The sequence below is a fragment of the Drosophila novamexicana genome, unplaced genomic scaffold (genome assembly GCF_003285875.2).
Source record: "Drosophila novamexicana strain 15010-1031.04,08,12 unplaced genomic scaffold, DnovRS2.1 tig00000024-arrow-pilon, whole genome shotgun sequence".
In the NCBI taxonomy this organism is placed as follows: Eukaryota; Metazoa; Arthropoda; class Insecta; order Diptera; family Drosophilidae; genus Drosophila; species Drosophila novamexicana.
Genome location: NW_020824768.1, coordinates 165,483 through 178,341, shown reverse-complemented (window position 1 = coordinate 178,341; position 12,859 = coordinate 165,483). Strand labels below are relative to the sequence as shown.

General features: G+C 38.8%; 2 protein-coding genes across 6 annotated transcripts in view; one reads left to right on the top strand and one right to left on the bottom strand.

Annotated features, from left to right (window-relative positions):
* The window catches only part of LOC115771175 (spectrin beta chain, non-erythrocytic 2), a 41,910-nt gene extending 34,542 nt beyond the window's left edge, over positions 1 to 7,368 (bottom strand). Inside the window, exon 1 of the mRNA XM_030716759.1 lies at positions 7,075 to 7,368. The gene's annotated coding sequence lies outside the window, so the exon portion shown is untranslated. The remainder of the gene's footprint in view (positions 1 to 7,074) is intronic.
* Positions 7,369 to 9,124: 1,756 nt separating this feature from the next.
* Positions 9,125 to 12,859, top strand: part of LOC115770997 (serine/threonine-protein kinase mig-15) — a 36,810-nt gene continuing 33,075 nt past the window's right edge. For all 5 annotated transcript variants that reach the window (XM_030716495.1, XM_030716494.1, XM_030716497.1 and 2 more), the window contains exon 1: positions 9,125 to 10,117. In XM_030716495.1, coding sequence (XP_030572355.1) covers positions 10,034 to 10,117 — 84 coding nt within the window. In that variant the 5' untranslated portion in view covers positions 9,125 to 10,033. The remainder of the gene's footprint in view (positions 10,118 to 12,859) is intronic.

The window sequence follows — 12,859 nt, the reverse complement described above, 5'->3', positions numbered from 1 at the left end:
TTTTTAGAAATTTAGACTGGGGGAGAAACGTAAAGGAAACTGAGGCATATATACTTGGAAAATAATTACGGTTCGGGCAGCGATTGCAGAGGCAGAGGCGAAATTCTAGCAGAGGCCGGTGTAAAGCGGAAATAAAGTGCGCAAAATGTAATTAATTGCCCCGCGGCGGCGGCCGATGCGGCGTATACTTAATGGCAAAATCGTCATCCGCGTCGGCGCACAATGTTGCCAGCACCAGCAGAAGAGTTCGGACGACGTGCTCCGATCTTGATTTCAGTTTGTTTGTTTGTTGACTTTTTGCAACTAATAAGCTAAATATTTTGATTGGAAGCGCGGTCGAGGCTGCAACAACAAGGGGAGGAGGAGGAGGAGGAGGGGGAAACGGAGGCAAGGCAATTTATTCGCAGACGTTTGTTGTTTTTGGTGTCGAGCTACAGATTGTCGGCAATTTGCTAAAAATTAAAGTCCGCGTCAAGGCTGAATTTCAATTTATTATTTTTTCAATTTTGTCTTTTGTTTTATTAACGCTGCCACGCCCACTCCGGCTAAGCTATATAGCAGCTGATAAGCGCAGCAGCCCCTAAAACACTTCCGCTTTCTCATTAGTTTAACTAACAATTCGGCGTTTATTTATAATCTCAGCCCTATTTAATAATAATCATTGTTTTAAATAGATGTGATTTACTTTTTTTGCATTGGCTTTTTTCGCCCATTTTTATAGCAAACCCGTTTTGTTACTTTTCGCTGTTTGTCTTTAACTCAGTTCAAGAAACTTGTTGCCTAAGTTTGTGATTAATAACTTCCTGCCCAAAAGCTGAAATGATGTATAAATCATTTAATTAAAATTGAAAGTTTTGTCTTTTTTTTTGGAAGTCTATGAATCATTAGCTGACAGCTTTCTTTAAGTCGAATGATTTAGCCAAGAAACGTTTGAGGTATTTTTAGAGCCGGAATGTGCGGGCGCATCAGAAAATGATATATCATATGATATTTAAGAATTATAAATAAAAAATAATTAAAAAAAAAAAGAATCTACAAATGAGCTTGCATATTTTGGTATTCATAATGACTGGTATTTAATGTTATGTTATTAGAGCGCAAATGAGTATTTTTAAAATACTATAAATACTAAACATTATGCACAAATGTATGTGTGTACTTTTTTGTGTTTGCATTTTGTCTTAGATCAAGCGCAGATGAAGTTAACATTCAAATGTCGCCCTTCTACGCAATTCTCATGCATTCAAGTAAGTTCTTTTCACAAATTGTTTTGACTAGAATACAAACTTTATCTCTGCTCAGAGTCGCAGCCTAAATTACTCCCTCTATATCTCTCTCGTTCACTTCCTTTTTCTATCAATCTTTTCTCTCTCTTCATTCTACTTTCGCTCTATCATTCTGTTACTACTTCTTTCTTCTGCTCTTTATCTAATCCTTTTCGTACTTCTTTGGTTCTTTTAGTAATGTGCACATATACGACTCTATCTTCCCAATAACTCTGAGATGGCAACAAAATAATCCTTGGTTATATTTGAACATCAGGTAAGTAGATATTTCTATATATTATCATATTATTTCTTAAGCGCCTTCAGATTGACGCTCTGATTATTTTCTAGTTAAAAGTAAATGTATATTTTTTATACAATTTTTACTACATATACGTAAATCGCTTTAAGTCTATAGAGTGCATAGATTAAGCTACCCAACATGGCACAATCCACACACACTCTCACACACACACACACACACTGCACACACCAAAACACTTGGCCTGATTAGCCAAATTCCATAAGACGGCAAAAAGCTAGACATAATAAAAAGTTAAAAAAAAAACCAGAGAGAGAGAGAAAGAAATAACAACAACTGGAAATTGTTTATGGTGCGACTCCAAACTTGAAAACAAAGACAAAAACTAAAGAAAAGGAAAAAATAAAAATGAAGTAAAACCAAAAACCAAAACAAAAGCAAAGTCTGAAGAGGCAGAGCCAGAGTTTTTGGTGAGAAATTTCACTCGGCTGGCGGAAGGCGCAGCGAGTTTCAAGGTTGCCAGCGATTTTTCTATGATAATGGGGCAACAGGTGCGCCCAGGTGAGCTGCAAGAGATTGTATTATTATTACTTTGTTTCGTTGCGATTGTAATTGAAAGGGGAATGCACAAACAGATGACAAAAAGCGACGAAATAGCAAATGTGGCATGGAAAGAAAAAAGTTTGGGAAATTAGAAGAGCTCAAAGTTAGCGCAATTAAAAGAAAATTAAATAGAAAATGAAAATGAAAATTTGTACAACTTTCGCTGTGTCAGTTGATTGTTATATAAAGCCGATGATGGGTTATTAAGGCAAATGAATTGGAACGTTTTTATATAGAGGGAATTTTAAGGTTGGAGACGAATCTTTATATAAATCTTTTTCTTATAATATAAAACAAAACGATTGAAATTGCATTCAAATAGTATAAAATAATTTTGAGAATTTAAAAAAAGGAATAAATAATCGAAATCTGCTCAAGTCATGCCAATGCCAGGGGCTGTACAGTGAAACCTCGCTTTAGAGCACTTTTAGAGAGACAAAACACATTCAAATATTCTTTGAAAATGCTCACATATTCCTATATAAAATATGATATATAATGGGAAATTTTGGCAAATATTTTGCAAAATGTTCGCTTAAGCAAGCTGTCGTCCGTTAGTCAAGCTTTCACTGTACACACTCTTCGATTAGTGTTTGATTGATTTGTCGATCCAACAATTCTCTCACTCAGGTTTATGTGCATCTGTTAATAATCGCATCTGTTAAATTTTTAAGTTCTACGACTGCCAAAAATCCCACGCATCGCCACAATTTGAGTGCCAAATAAACAACTCACAAAAACTGACCGACCCTTCACAAACACACACACACACACACACACACATACATATGCACATGTATGCATAAGGCCAGCAAAAACAACAAAAACGCAAAAATATGCAACTGTAATTCCGCTGCAAATTGTTTATAAAGTCAATGTAACTGAAAGTGTGCGTGTGTGTGTGTGTGTGTGCGTGTGTGTATGCAGCTGCATATATGCGCATCTGTTAAGTGCATTTCCTGTGCTCTCTTCAATAAAAATGTTGCTGTCGCTGTTATTGCTGCTGTTATTGTTGTTGTTGCTGTCGCTGTTATTGCTGCTGTTATTGTTGTTGTTGCTGTTATTGTTGTTGTTGTTGCGATATGACTTTAGCATATTTTTTGGCTACGTGCAGTTAACAGCCGCAGCAAAAGAGAAAAAAAACAAAAAAAAAAAGAAAGCAAACCACAAGATTGGAAAAACCAGTTTGAGCAAAGCGAGTTGCTGTTGTTGTTGTTGCGATTGTTGCCGCTGCAGTTGCTGTTGCAGCCTTGAATGTGCATTTATTGTTGTTGCTCTTTGAGTGACTTGCTGTTTTTGGCGCGCGCGAGAAAACGCAAAATAAAAATACAAAAAAAAAAAAAAAAAAAAAACAAGCGAACAACAAGTAAGGAAGTTCAAGTAAAAACGGCAAGACTTGAAGTTATCCTCTAAGCGCAATCTTAATGACAATGTTATTAACATGCGCACACTGTTAAAGCAATTCGAAAGCTGCTGTTAACATTTTTGCGAGTGTGTGTTCTATAAGCAGTTCACATTTTAGCTTACTGTTAAAAGCCTAAAACTGTTTTCTGTTCACAAATGAAATGTTATATGTAAACTTAAGTGAAATGTTGTTAAACATTATGTTATTAAACATGTAAGCTTAAAACTCTTTCTATTTCAACTGTTAAATGGAAATCTTGTTGAAGAAATCTTGTTATTTATGGTACTGCTAAGCCAGTGAATTGGAATGTTAACTTTCCAGAGTTCATTCCAATTAGCAAAACATGTCCTAATCTCTGTAAGCAACATTTATTCGTATGAAAACATTTTGGAATATAAAATTCTGCTAATTTACATTATAGCTGAAATTTTGCGTACTTCTAAACTAGCTAGTTTTTGGTGGAAGTACTTTCTTTTCAAGCAGAGTTTTCCTAATCGCGCTTAGAAAATGAACTTTGGGCGTTCAAAAAAAACCGCTTGGCCGCCTTTTTGCCTCGCAGACAAGTGAAATTACGCACACTCTTCCTCTCTCTCTCTCTCCCTCTCTCTCTCTCTCGTTCGTCTCCTTCACGCTCTCTATCTGCGCTCTCTGTCACACACTGTTGCCGTTTTGCACTTTAACTTACGGTTGTTTCTAATTGCCTGACACACTTGGCAACCAGCTTCAGCCAATTGGAACTATCTGTGCATACACCTAGACACACTCATACATATGCAAATGTATACGTGTGTGTGTGTCTGTGTGTGTGTGTGTATGTATGTTAGTAGAACTCGAGAATGTAAATGCAAAATTGGCTTGTATCAAGCGCAACAATTGCAAAACAGTTAATTACAATTCTTGTTGGTTTAGAAGAGAGAAACCCCCTTCCCCCACCCACCCCCGCCCACCAAACACCTTGTACACTGCGACAAAAAGTCGACTCCACTTTTGAATATCAATCAAAAATAAAAACAACTTGAAAATGTCAGAAAGCAATCGCAAATGTGAAACGTTATCAATTTGCCAAACAAATTGTTTAGCCTTTCAATGTCGCCATATTAAATCAAAATCTATATATATATATATATATATATATATATATGTGTGTGTGTATTTATGTATATGTACTATATATTCGCTTTATTGATATTCATTTGCGAGTTTTTTGGACTTCGTTTTATATGAAACGCGGCTGATAACCGAAACTTGGGCATCGATAATCGACTTTTATTAAGTTGTTCCAATCATTCAACGGAATTTGTCATAGTGACCCATTAATTTACTTATATATATATATATATATATATATATATATATATATATATATATATATATATATATATATATATATATATATATATACATATATATTCTCAATGCCAGATAACGTAATTGTCGTGTAAGATGAGCTGATCGAATGAAAATCTTTACAAAAGCAGCTTGTCAACAGCTTTGCAGTTGAGCAAGTACAGTGAATGCTCGCTAGTTAGAATTTACAGTAATTAATAAAACATATTTTAGAGCTAACTTCAAGGTCATCTTGAGTTATTCCAAGTTTTTTTCCATTAATTTAATATTTTCATATATGTAAATCTGTTAGAGTTCGCTTTTGCGAGTCTCCACTGTGTTGCTTAACATTTGAAACCTAACATGCATCTAACATTTTTATGTTAGTAACATTTTTGCTTACATATTTTCAAAATGTAATTTCGCTAAATTCCAAATATTCTTTAACTAGAAAGTTTCCCTTAGCGAGCATTCACTGTACTTGAATATTGCATCAAATGAATCACTTTTCTAATTAGCTGTAGACAATATTCATGTGCTAAAGATTTCCAGCCCATTTTCCAGTCCAGTTCAGCAGTCAATTGGTCTAGTTGCAGGGGTCTTTCAATTAATTATGTGTATCCAATTGGAGCTGTACTCCACTTGAGCAATTATCAATTAAAAATTGTTATCACTTTTTCGAGCAGCCGCTTTATAGTCCAACTGGAATTTATTCAACACAACGAATTTGCAGTTTGATTGATTGGAAAGGCTAAGTAAATGAGGTTGTGATTGATTGAGTGGAACTGGAAGTCCAATTGGAAGTCGAATTGGAATTGAAATTCTGTGCGGGATTACGTGTGGCCAACTTTCAATTGTGAATGTAAAACTTGTGTATGGCAAATGAAAAAGAAGGGAGAAAAACAAAACAAAGTACAGCGCACAAATTGCGCAAAACGCTAAAGAATGCCACAACAACAACGACAACAACAACAACAGCAAAAGCAACTGCAGTGAGTGCAAGGAGTGCAGCAAGAACAAAGACAGCACGCGGCCAGCTGCAGCTGTAAAAAGAATGAAAACAAAAGCGCAGCAAAAGCATCAAATGGACCAACTTGGCTTTGCCAATTGGAATTTTAATGCATTTCATATGCAGTTTGACAGGCGCTGAATGAGTGCAACTGCAAACTTCAACTCGCCCGAGCGCCCGCTCTCGCTCTCACTCCTTTTGATTGGCTGTGCGCATGTGTGTGTGTGTCTGTGTGTGTGTCTGGCCTTTAGCTGCCCCTGTTAAGCGTAATTTAATTTAGCGCAATTGTCTAGCACTGTAATTGTCTATGTAATCGCAGCTAGCGGCGTCGCAGTGCTTTCCAAACTGCTGTTAATGTTAACGGTGCTGTATTAACATGTGTGTACATGCATATGTACATATATGCTAACATATAACAGTGACAGCTTTTTGAACAGCCAGAAAAAAAGCTAAATAATTATTAATCATATTCAAATTGAACTTTTCTTAATAAGAGAACAAGTTTATGGGATTTTGATATAATCACAAATTCAATTTTCGTATCTTGTTTCAAGCAAAAAACAAGGCTTATTATTATTGTTAAAGCCAGAGTGCCCGCTGTTGGCTATTTTTCAAAGCCAAAACCAGCTAGTTTTGTGTGCAAGCCAGCGAAATTGGCAGCACTGGTTTGCAAATGGCACGCGGAATGCGGTTTAAAAATAAACCAAGCCCCAAAGCCAGCCAGCCATAGACCAAAACGTGCTTTGGCCAGAGACCCTATTTAGCCTAGTTTACAGTTTACAGCTCGACGTCGAGCCCAGGCTAAATGACCAGCTCGCTAGCTGCTGCTGCGCACCTGTAAACGGGCTGCACGCGCGCGCGCGCTCTCCCTCTCTCTCTCTCTCGCTCGCTCCCTTAGCTTATGCTAATAAGAAAAGTGTGACAGCCGTTCGCCATTTGATGACTGCGTCGCACGCAATGTGCGCCCTTCCAATTAAAACTGTACAGTTTGACAGGCCCAACTGGATTCGAATTGGCGTGCGATTATGCAACAAGTTTTGTATGGTTTGTTGTAGTTTTTTTTTTTTGGTTTCTTATTTTTATTTGTGGCCATAAAGTGCGGCGCACAGGTGCGTTGACTGCATAAAAATGTTATTGGCGCTATTATTGTTGTTTGTGCTGCCTTAACAGTTACATAAAATCGATGTTAATGTTTATCATTTACCTTTAACAGCCTCGTAGTATCCTAAATCCAGCGTGAATGATTTATGTTAATATCCTGTATACAAAATATGTTGCTTTGCTTTTTGTTTTGTTTACGGCTTCCGCTCGCTCTCTTAAGCGTCCACTCTCTCTCTCTCTCTCTCTCTCTTTTGCTCTCGCACACACAAAAGACGGCGTGATCTTTCTCTCTCTCTCTCTCTCTTTGCGCTGCTTCCTTTCTTTCGCGTCCTGCAGCGTCGCAGCTTGTTGTTGACTTCTTCTTCTTCTACTTGTTGTTGTTGCTTTTTGTGTGGCGCTGCGTTTTGAATTAAAATTTGATTTATATCTATTTTAGTTTTCACTCCCAACTCTCTCACTCTCTCGCTCTCTCGCTCGCTCTCTCGCCTTTTTCTGCTCGCGTAAGCCACGAAGATCGATAAACACACGTAACAAAATAAGAAGCAGAACGAGACGCTGCGAGTTGAAGCTGAGAAAACCGGAAAGTTGTTGTTGTTGTTGTTGTTGCTTTGCTTTGCGCGGCGTTCTTTGGCTGCTGCGTTTTTTTTTTCGTTTTTGTTGTAAGCCCAAAAAAAAAAGAATCTCAGATTGAAGAGATTTATTTACGTGTAAGCAGTTTTTTTTTCTCCAACAACTTCTTCTATTTATTTGTGTTGTTTTTTTCTTTTGGCGTTAATTTATTAGAATTTAGAATTTCTGTGGCTTGTCACTTGTTGCTTTTGACCTTAATGCGCTCGTCTTTTAACAAATTCCAATGCACACACACACACAACACACGCACACTTACACTGATCACACAACACACACACACACAACGATGCGCAAAAAAACCAGCTTTGCCGCTTTTTTTTCGGTTTTTTTGTTTTTGGGCCAACAATTAGATTGCCGCGTTCTGAAACGCCGGCGCAGCAGTCGACGCCGCAGCTCTTTCTAATTAGCACAAAACAACAGCAACAAGAACAACGGGGTCTGCGGTCTTAACAGTTAGACGGCTTTCAACAATTGCTTTGCGTATTTTCAATGGCATTTTGCACAGGCTTTTTACGTTTTATTTCTTATTATTTTATGTACATTCTTGTTGTTGGCACTTTTGGTACGTTGCTTTTACGGTTAAATTTTTCGTTTTGCGTTCCGCGCTCGTTTCACGCACGTCTTGTCAACTCTCGATCTCGCATTACAATGTTGTGCTCGATGTTCAAACAAGGCATCGAAGCATCGAGGTATCGATTTGTTTTTCGTTGTATCGATTCTTGCCTAGCTCTACTCGATTAATTTGTGTCGTGCTTATCGATCTCCACTGGCGGGCAATTTGAGAACTACTCAAATTGTTATTACGCAGCAAGTTATTGACAAAAGTAAATATTTCCTAAAACGAAATTTAAGTAATGGGAAAATAACTACTGCACAGTTTCTACTTTTCAATGAAAGCAATAAATATTGTAATTGTTTAAAACCATACAATTTTTAAAACATGTAAATCTCTTGTGTCTGCTTCAAATGATAAATTAAAAAAATATATGCGGGCTATAAATTAGTTACATTTTGTAACGTAAACGCAAAATGAGAACTAGCACGGGATTGCGTGCAGCCAACTTCAAGCAACGCAAGCTGAGACACATAAAGTTGGCTGTAGCAGCTTATTGGTATTCTATTGTACTATTCAGTATTTTTCTGCTACTTCAGTATAACAGTGTGTTAGCATTATGGTAATTTTGCAGATATCTTACGCTTTCACACTTTAAAGGCCAACAGTTGCATTTAAGTATAACAGCCGTTTAAAATAGCCATTTTGAGTTTAACCGAGATATTTCATTAACATTTCTGATATCAGCATATTTATTTAAATATAAAAAAATTAATTAGCACTGTTAGCACTATTTAACACTACTAAGATCGATAGTGGCAGCTATGTTAATGGTTAATAGTATCGTCTAGAAAGTTAACAGTATCGGTATTCGCATATCGATATAAACGCACATCGTGATATCGAGCATAACAGACCCATAACAGCTGGGATCTTAACATTTCTGTTGTTGTTGCGTCGGAGTTCGGACGTGCCTGTCCGTGTCGCTCGCGAAAAGATTTATTTAATACTTTCCATGAACTTGCACAAACCGGAACTTGCTGAAAATTAGGCAAGTCAGTTGTTAATTGTGCTCGTTATGCAAAAACAATAAGCATTAACTGCTGTGCGCGTAAAGTATGTAAGAATATCGCAGTTTTGTGTCCAGCGTAGCCCAACGAAAAGCAAAGAGAAAAAGCGAGTGGCAGATTTTTTTTCTGTCTACCTACACAAACATACGTATACATATACTTCAGTATATGAATGCGTGTATGTGTATATCGAAGAGCGCAGTGCCTGTTTCTGTGTGTGTGTGTGTGCTCCGTGTGAATAATCGCTGAAGAATAAGAATATTAAATTTCTCGCTTCGTATAAACATTAATTTCACTAGTATTTGCATTCAATATAATAAATGAAATAACATAAAATCAGTGCAAGTGCGTGCCGCGCCCGTTTACCAAACGTTACACACATACGCCAACCGCTCACACACATACACATACATACGCGCTCACTCACAAAAGAGAAAAGTTGTGTGGCCAGCAACAAATACGATTTGTTAGCCAAATAGCTTTTTTTTCGTAATTGTAGAACTTAAACTCTGCTTCTTTTTGTCCATTAATTTTAGAACAACGCGCAAATAATTTAAATTCTATGCTTAGTCAACTTAATAAGAAAAATAAAAAAAACAAAACAACAATAAAAAAGCAGCATACAAATTATTGAAATAAAATAAAAAAACAACATAGAAGTGTCGGCTCAGTGTGCGTATATGTGTGCGTGCGTGTGTTGGTGTGCATAGCCTGCATAGCAGTGTGTGTGTGTGTTTGTGTCAAGTAGCATCAGCAGTCGCCAGCGCCGCCGCCGCAGCAGGCAGAATAACAAAAAATAGCAAATCAAAATGGCGCACCAGCAGCAACAGCAACAACAACTGGCACAATCGGTGAATTGTTCATTGGATGATATCGATTTGACGGCACTAAAGGTAAGTTGTTAGCCGCCGCCGCAGCAGCAGAGCTCCATGCACAACAATTGGAGTCTCGCATTTGCTGCAAGGTGTGGCCATGTGTGCATAACTTTGTTGTTGTTTTTTTTTTAAAGCAATTTCCGCATTGTTACTCTTCATCAACTCCCCCTCCCCCCTCTCCCACACTCGCTTCAAATTCACTTTCAATCAAGCGCAGCCTGTCAAATTATGCAGCAGACGTCGCTGCCGCTGCTGCTAACTGGAGTTGCCCATTTATCGATTGTGTAATCCAATAAGAATGTCGTGCTTGTTCACAATACCTGCACATATTTATTAATTGATAAATTCGAAATGCAAAACCTAACAGACTTATAAACATTGCGAAAAACAATGCCCAGCATGTTATTGCAATATCGTAGGCTATGGCAACGCCCACTCCACGCTGCATAATGCAAATCATAATAACGGCACATTGTCATTTGTTGTACTTGCTGTGGCCAATTGTGTGGAGTACTTGCTGTGCGCTCTCTTTGTGTTTGCCACCCACCCCAGGCCACCTCAGCATGGCCTCAACTCACCACCGGCAGCAGTGACCGGCCGGTGTCAGCGGCTTTGCCAAGTCTTGTCTTGTTTATTGCTGCTGTTGCTGCTTGTGTTTTATATTTTTCATTTCTCAATGAAAATGATGCCCCACACGCACAAACCGCACGCGTTGCTTATGCCATTTGCCTTTGCCTTTCTCTTTCAGCAAACATTCACCACAGCTTTTAAACTCACCACTGCCGCCTCACGTTGGGCGGCACACAGTGCGTCGACGTCGACGGCGACGGCGACGTCGCAGCAGGCAATGCGGCAAGCAAGCACCCACAGAAAGTAAAGTTTTGCCAGTGTTGAGGAGCAGCGCCGCCTGTCTCTTTGTGTCTGTATGGGTGTGCTTATGTGCTTGTGTGTGTGTGCGTGATTGTGTCTGTGAGTGTCCGTTTGTTGACTCTGACTTGCAGTTGCTTGGTGGGCGGTGCGGTGGGGTTGCATGTGGTATAAGGTGGATTGAGACGGCGGCTGTCTCTCTTGGCTGCATGTGTATGGGTATGTGTGCATGTGTGCATGTGTGCATGTGCTCTTCATAGTCGAAGAAGACGAGACAAAAACGAGACAAGAATGAAAATTGTTTAGTTTACTTTATTAAAAGAAGCAGCAGCAGCAGCAGCAGCAGCATGCTTATGCGTGTGTAAATACATGCATGCATTTGTGTTCGTGTGTGTGTGCAGACGACATCAAGTTGATGATGAAGCACTGAAGAGGCAAAAAAAAAAAAGAAAAAATGGCAGGCGTGTGATGGCCCCATGAGTTGTTGTTGTTGTTGTTGTTGCTGCTGCTGCTGCTGCTGTTGCTGTTGGCCTTCTCGCAGCAGGCGCGTGGGCGCCGCGTCTGCGTTGGCTTTTTAAAGGTCATTAAACAATGAAATACGTGCCCCGAAATAGTATACAGCTCGTTGTCTCTATTGTCGTTGTTGTTGTTGTTGTCGCAGCAGCCAGCCGTGCTCCTTGACAAAAGGTCACAGTCCTTAAAGCTGCCATCGCAACAGCGAGGCGAATGGCATTTGGCTGCTGCTCGTGCTGCTGCTGCTTCTTCTTCTAATGCCCTCATTCCCTGTGCAACTGTTAAACTGATAAGATACTTTTAACAACAACAATTTGGAGCACACAAAATGCATTCATTAGCGTCGATTCATTAATTATTTAATGATACCCAGCTGTGGATATAAGATTGTATGCCATGCACAGTGGTCACTCGATAATGAGAACTGCCCTGAAATTGTTTGAGTAAAATATTAAGTTCTCATGTTATTTTCACTGTATTTATTTGCTTTTGTTTTTAGGCTTGCAAGAACTTTGCATTTGTTGCAAACTAGAAAAGTTTTTAATTTGCGAGCGACCACTGTACATATACTCATGCATATTAGTGCCAGTGTACATATACACATGCATATGTATGCATGTATGCATGTGTGTTCTTTCCCTTTCTATCTCTCTCTCTCTCTCTCTCGGAGTTCTTTGCTTGCTGTTGTTTTATTTGTGCAGTTTGATAAGCGCTGCAGTCGCTGCCGCTGCCGCTGCTGACGTCACGCTCTTGCGCTGATTGCCTTCGTTTGTGCATGGCCATGTGTCGGCGCTTCTTGCACGCACGCACACAAACACACGCACGCACGCACACATACAAACGCACTGTCTTTGTCTTTGCTTTGTTTTTCTTTTGTGCGTAGCTGTGTGTGTGTGTGAGTGTGCTTGTGTATTTATTTTAATCAACGTTTATTGCATTTGGCTTTGTGCGATAAAAACGTGTTCGCCCACATTTGGTGTGTGTGTGTGTGTGTGTGTTTGTGTGTTGTTTTTGGAGTGCTGCAATTTGTGCAGTTGTTTTTGATTGTTGTTGTTGTTGTTGTAGCTCTCGTAAAGCAACAACAAATCACACATGTTTGGGTTTGGTCCGTTTGTGGGTTAAATCAACATCGGCTGGGTAAATACACTGAGCGAAAACGGAATTACCAAATATTTCGGCGCATATGTGTGCATAGTTAGAAATGTATGCGTGCATATGTCTGCATTTATACATATAAATACTGTTATGCAAATATTAAACAAAGTTTAAAGGTTGGCAAATGTGAAGTGTATAGAGAAGAGGAAACATACTGCTGGAGTTGAACCGGCGACCTCACATTTTGTTGTCTACATATTTACAAATCTTGTGTCTTTTATCTTA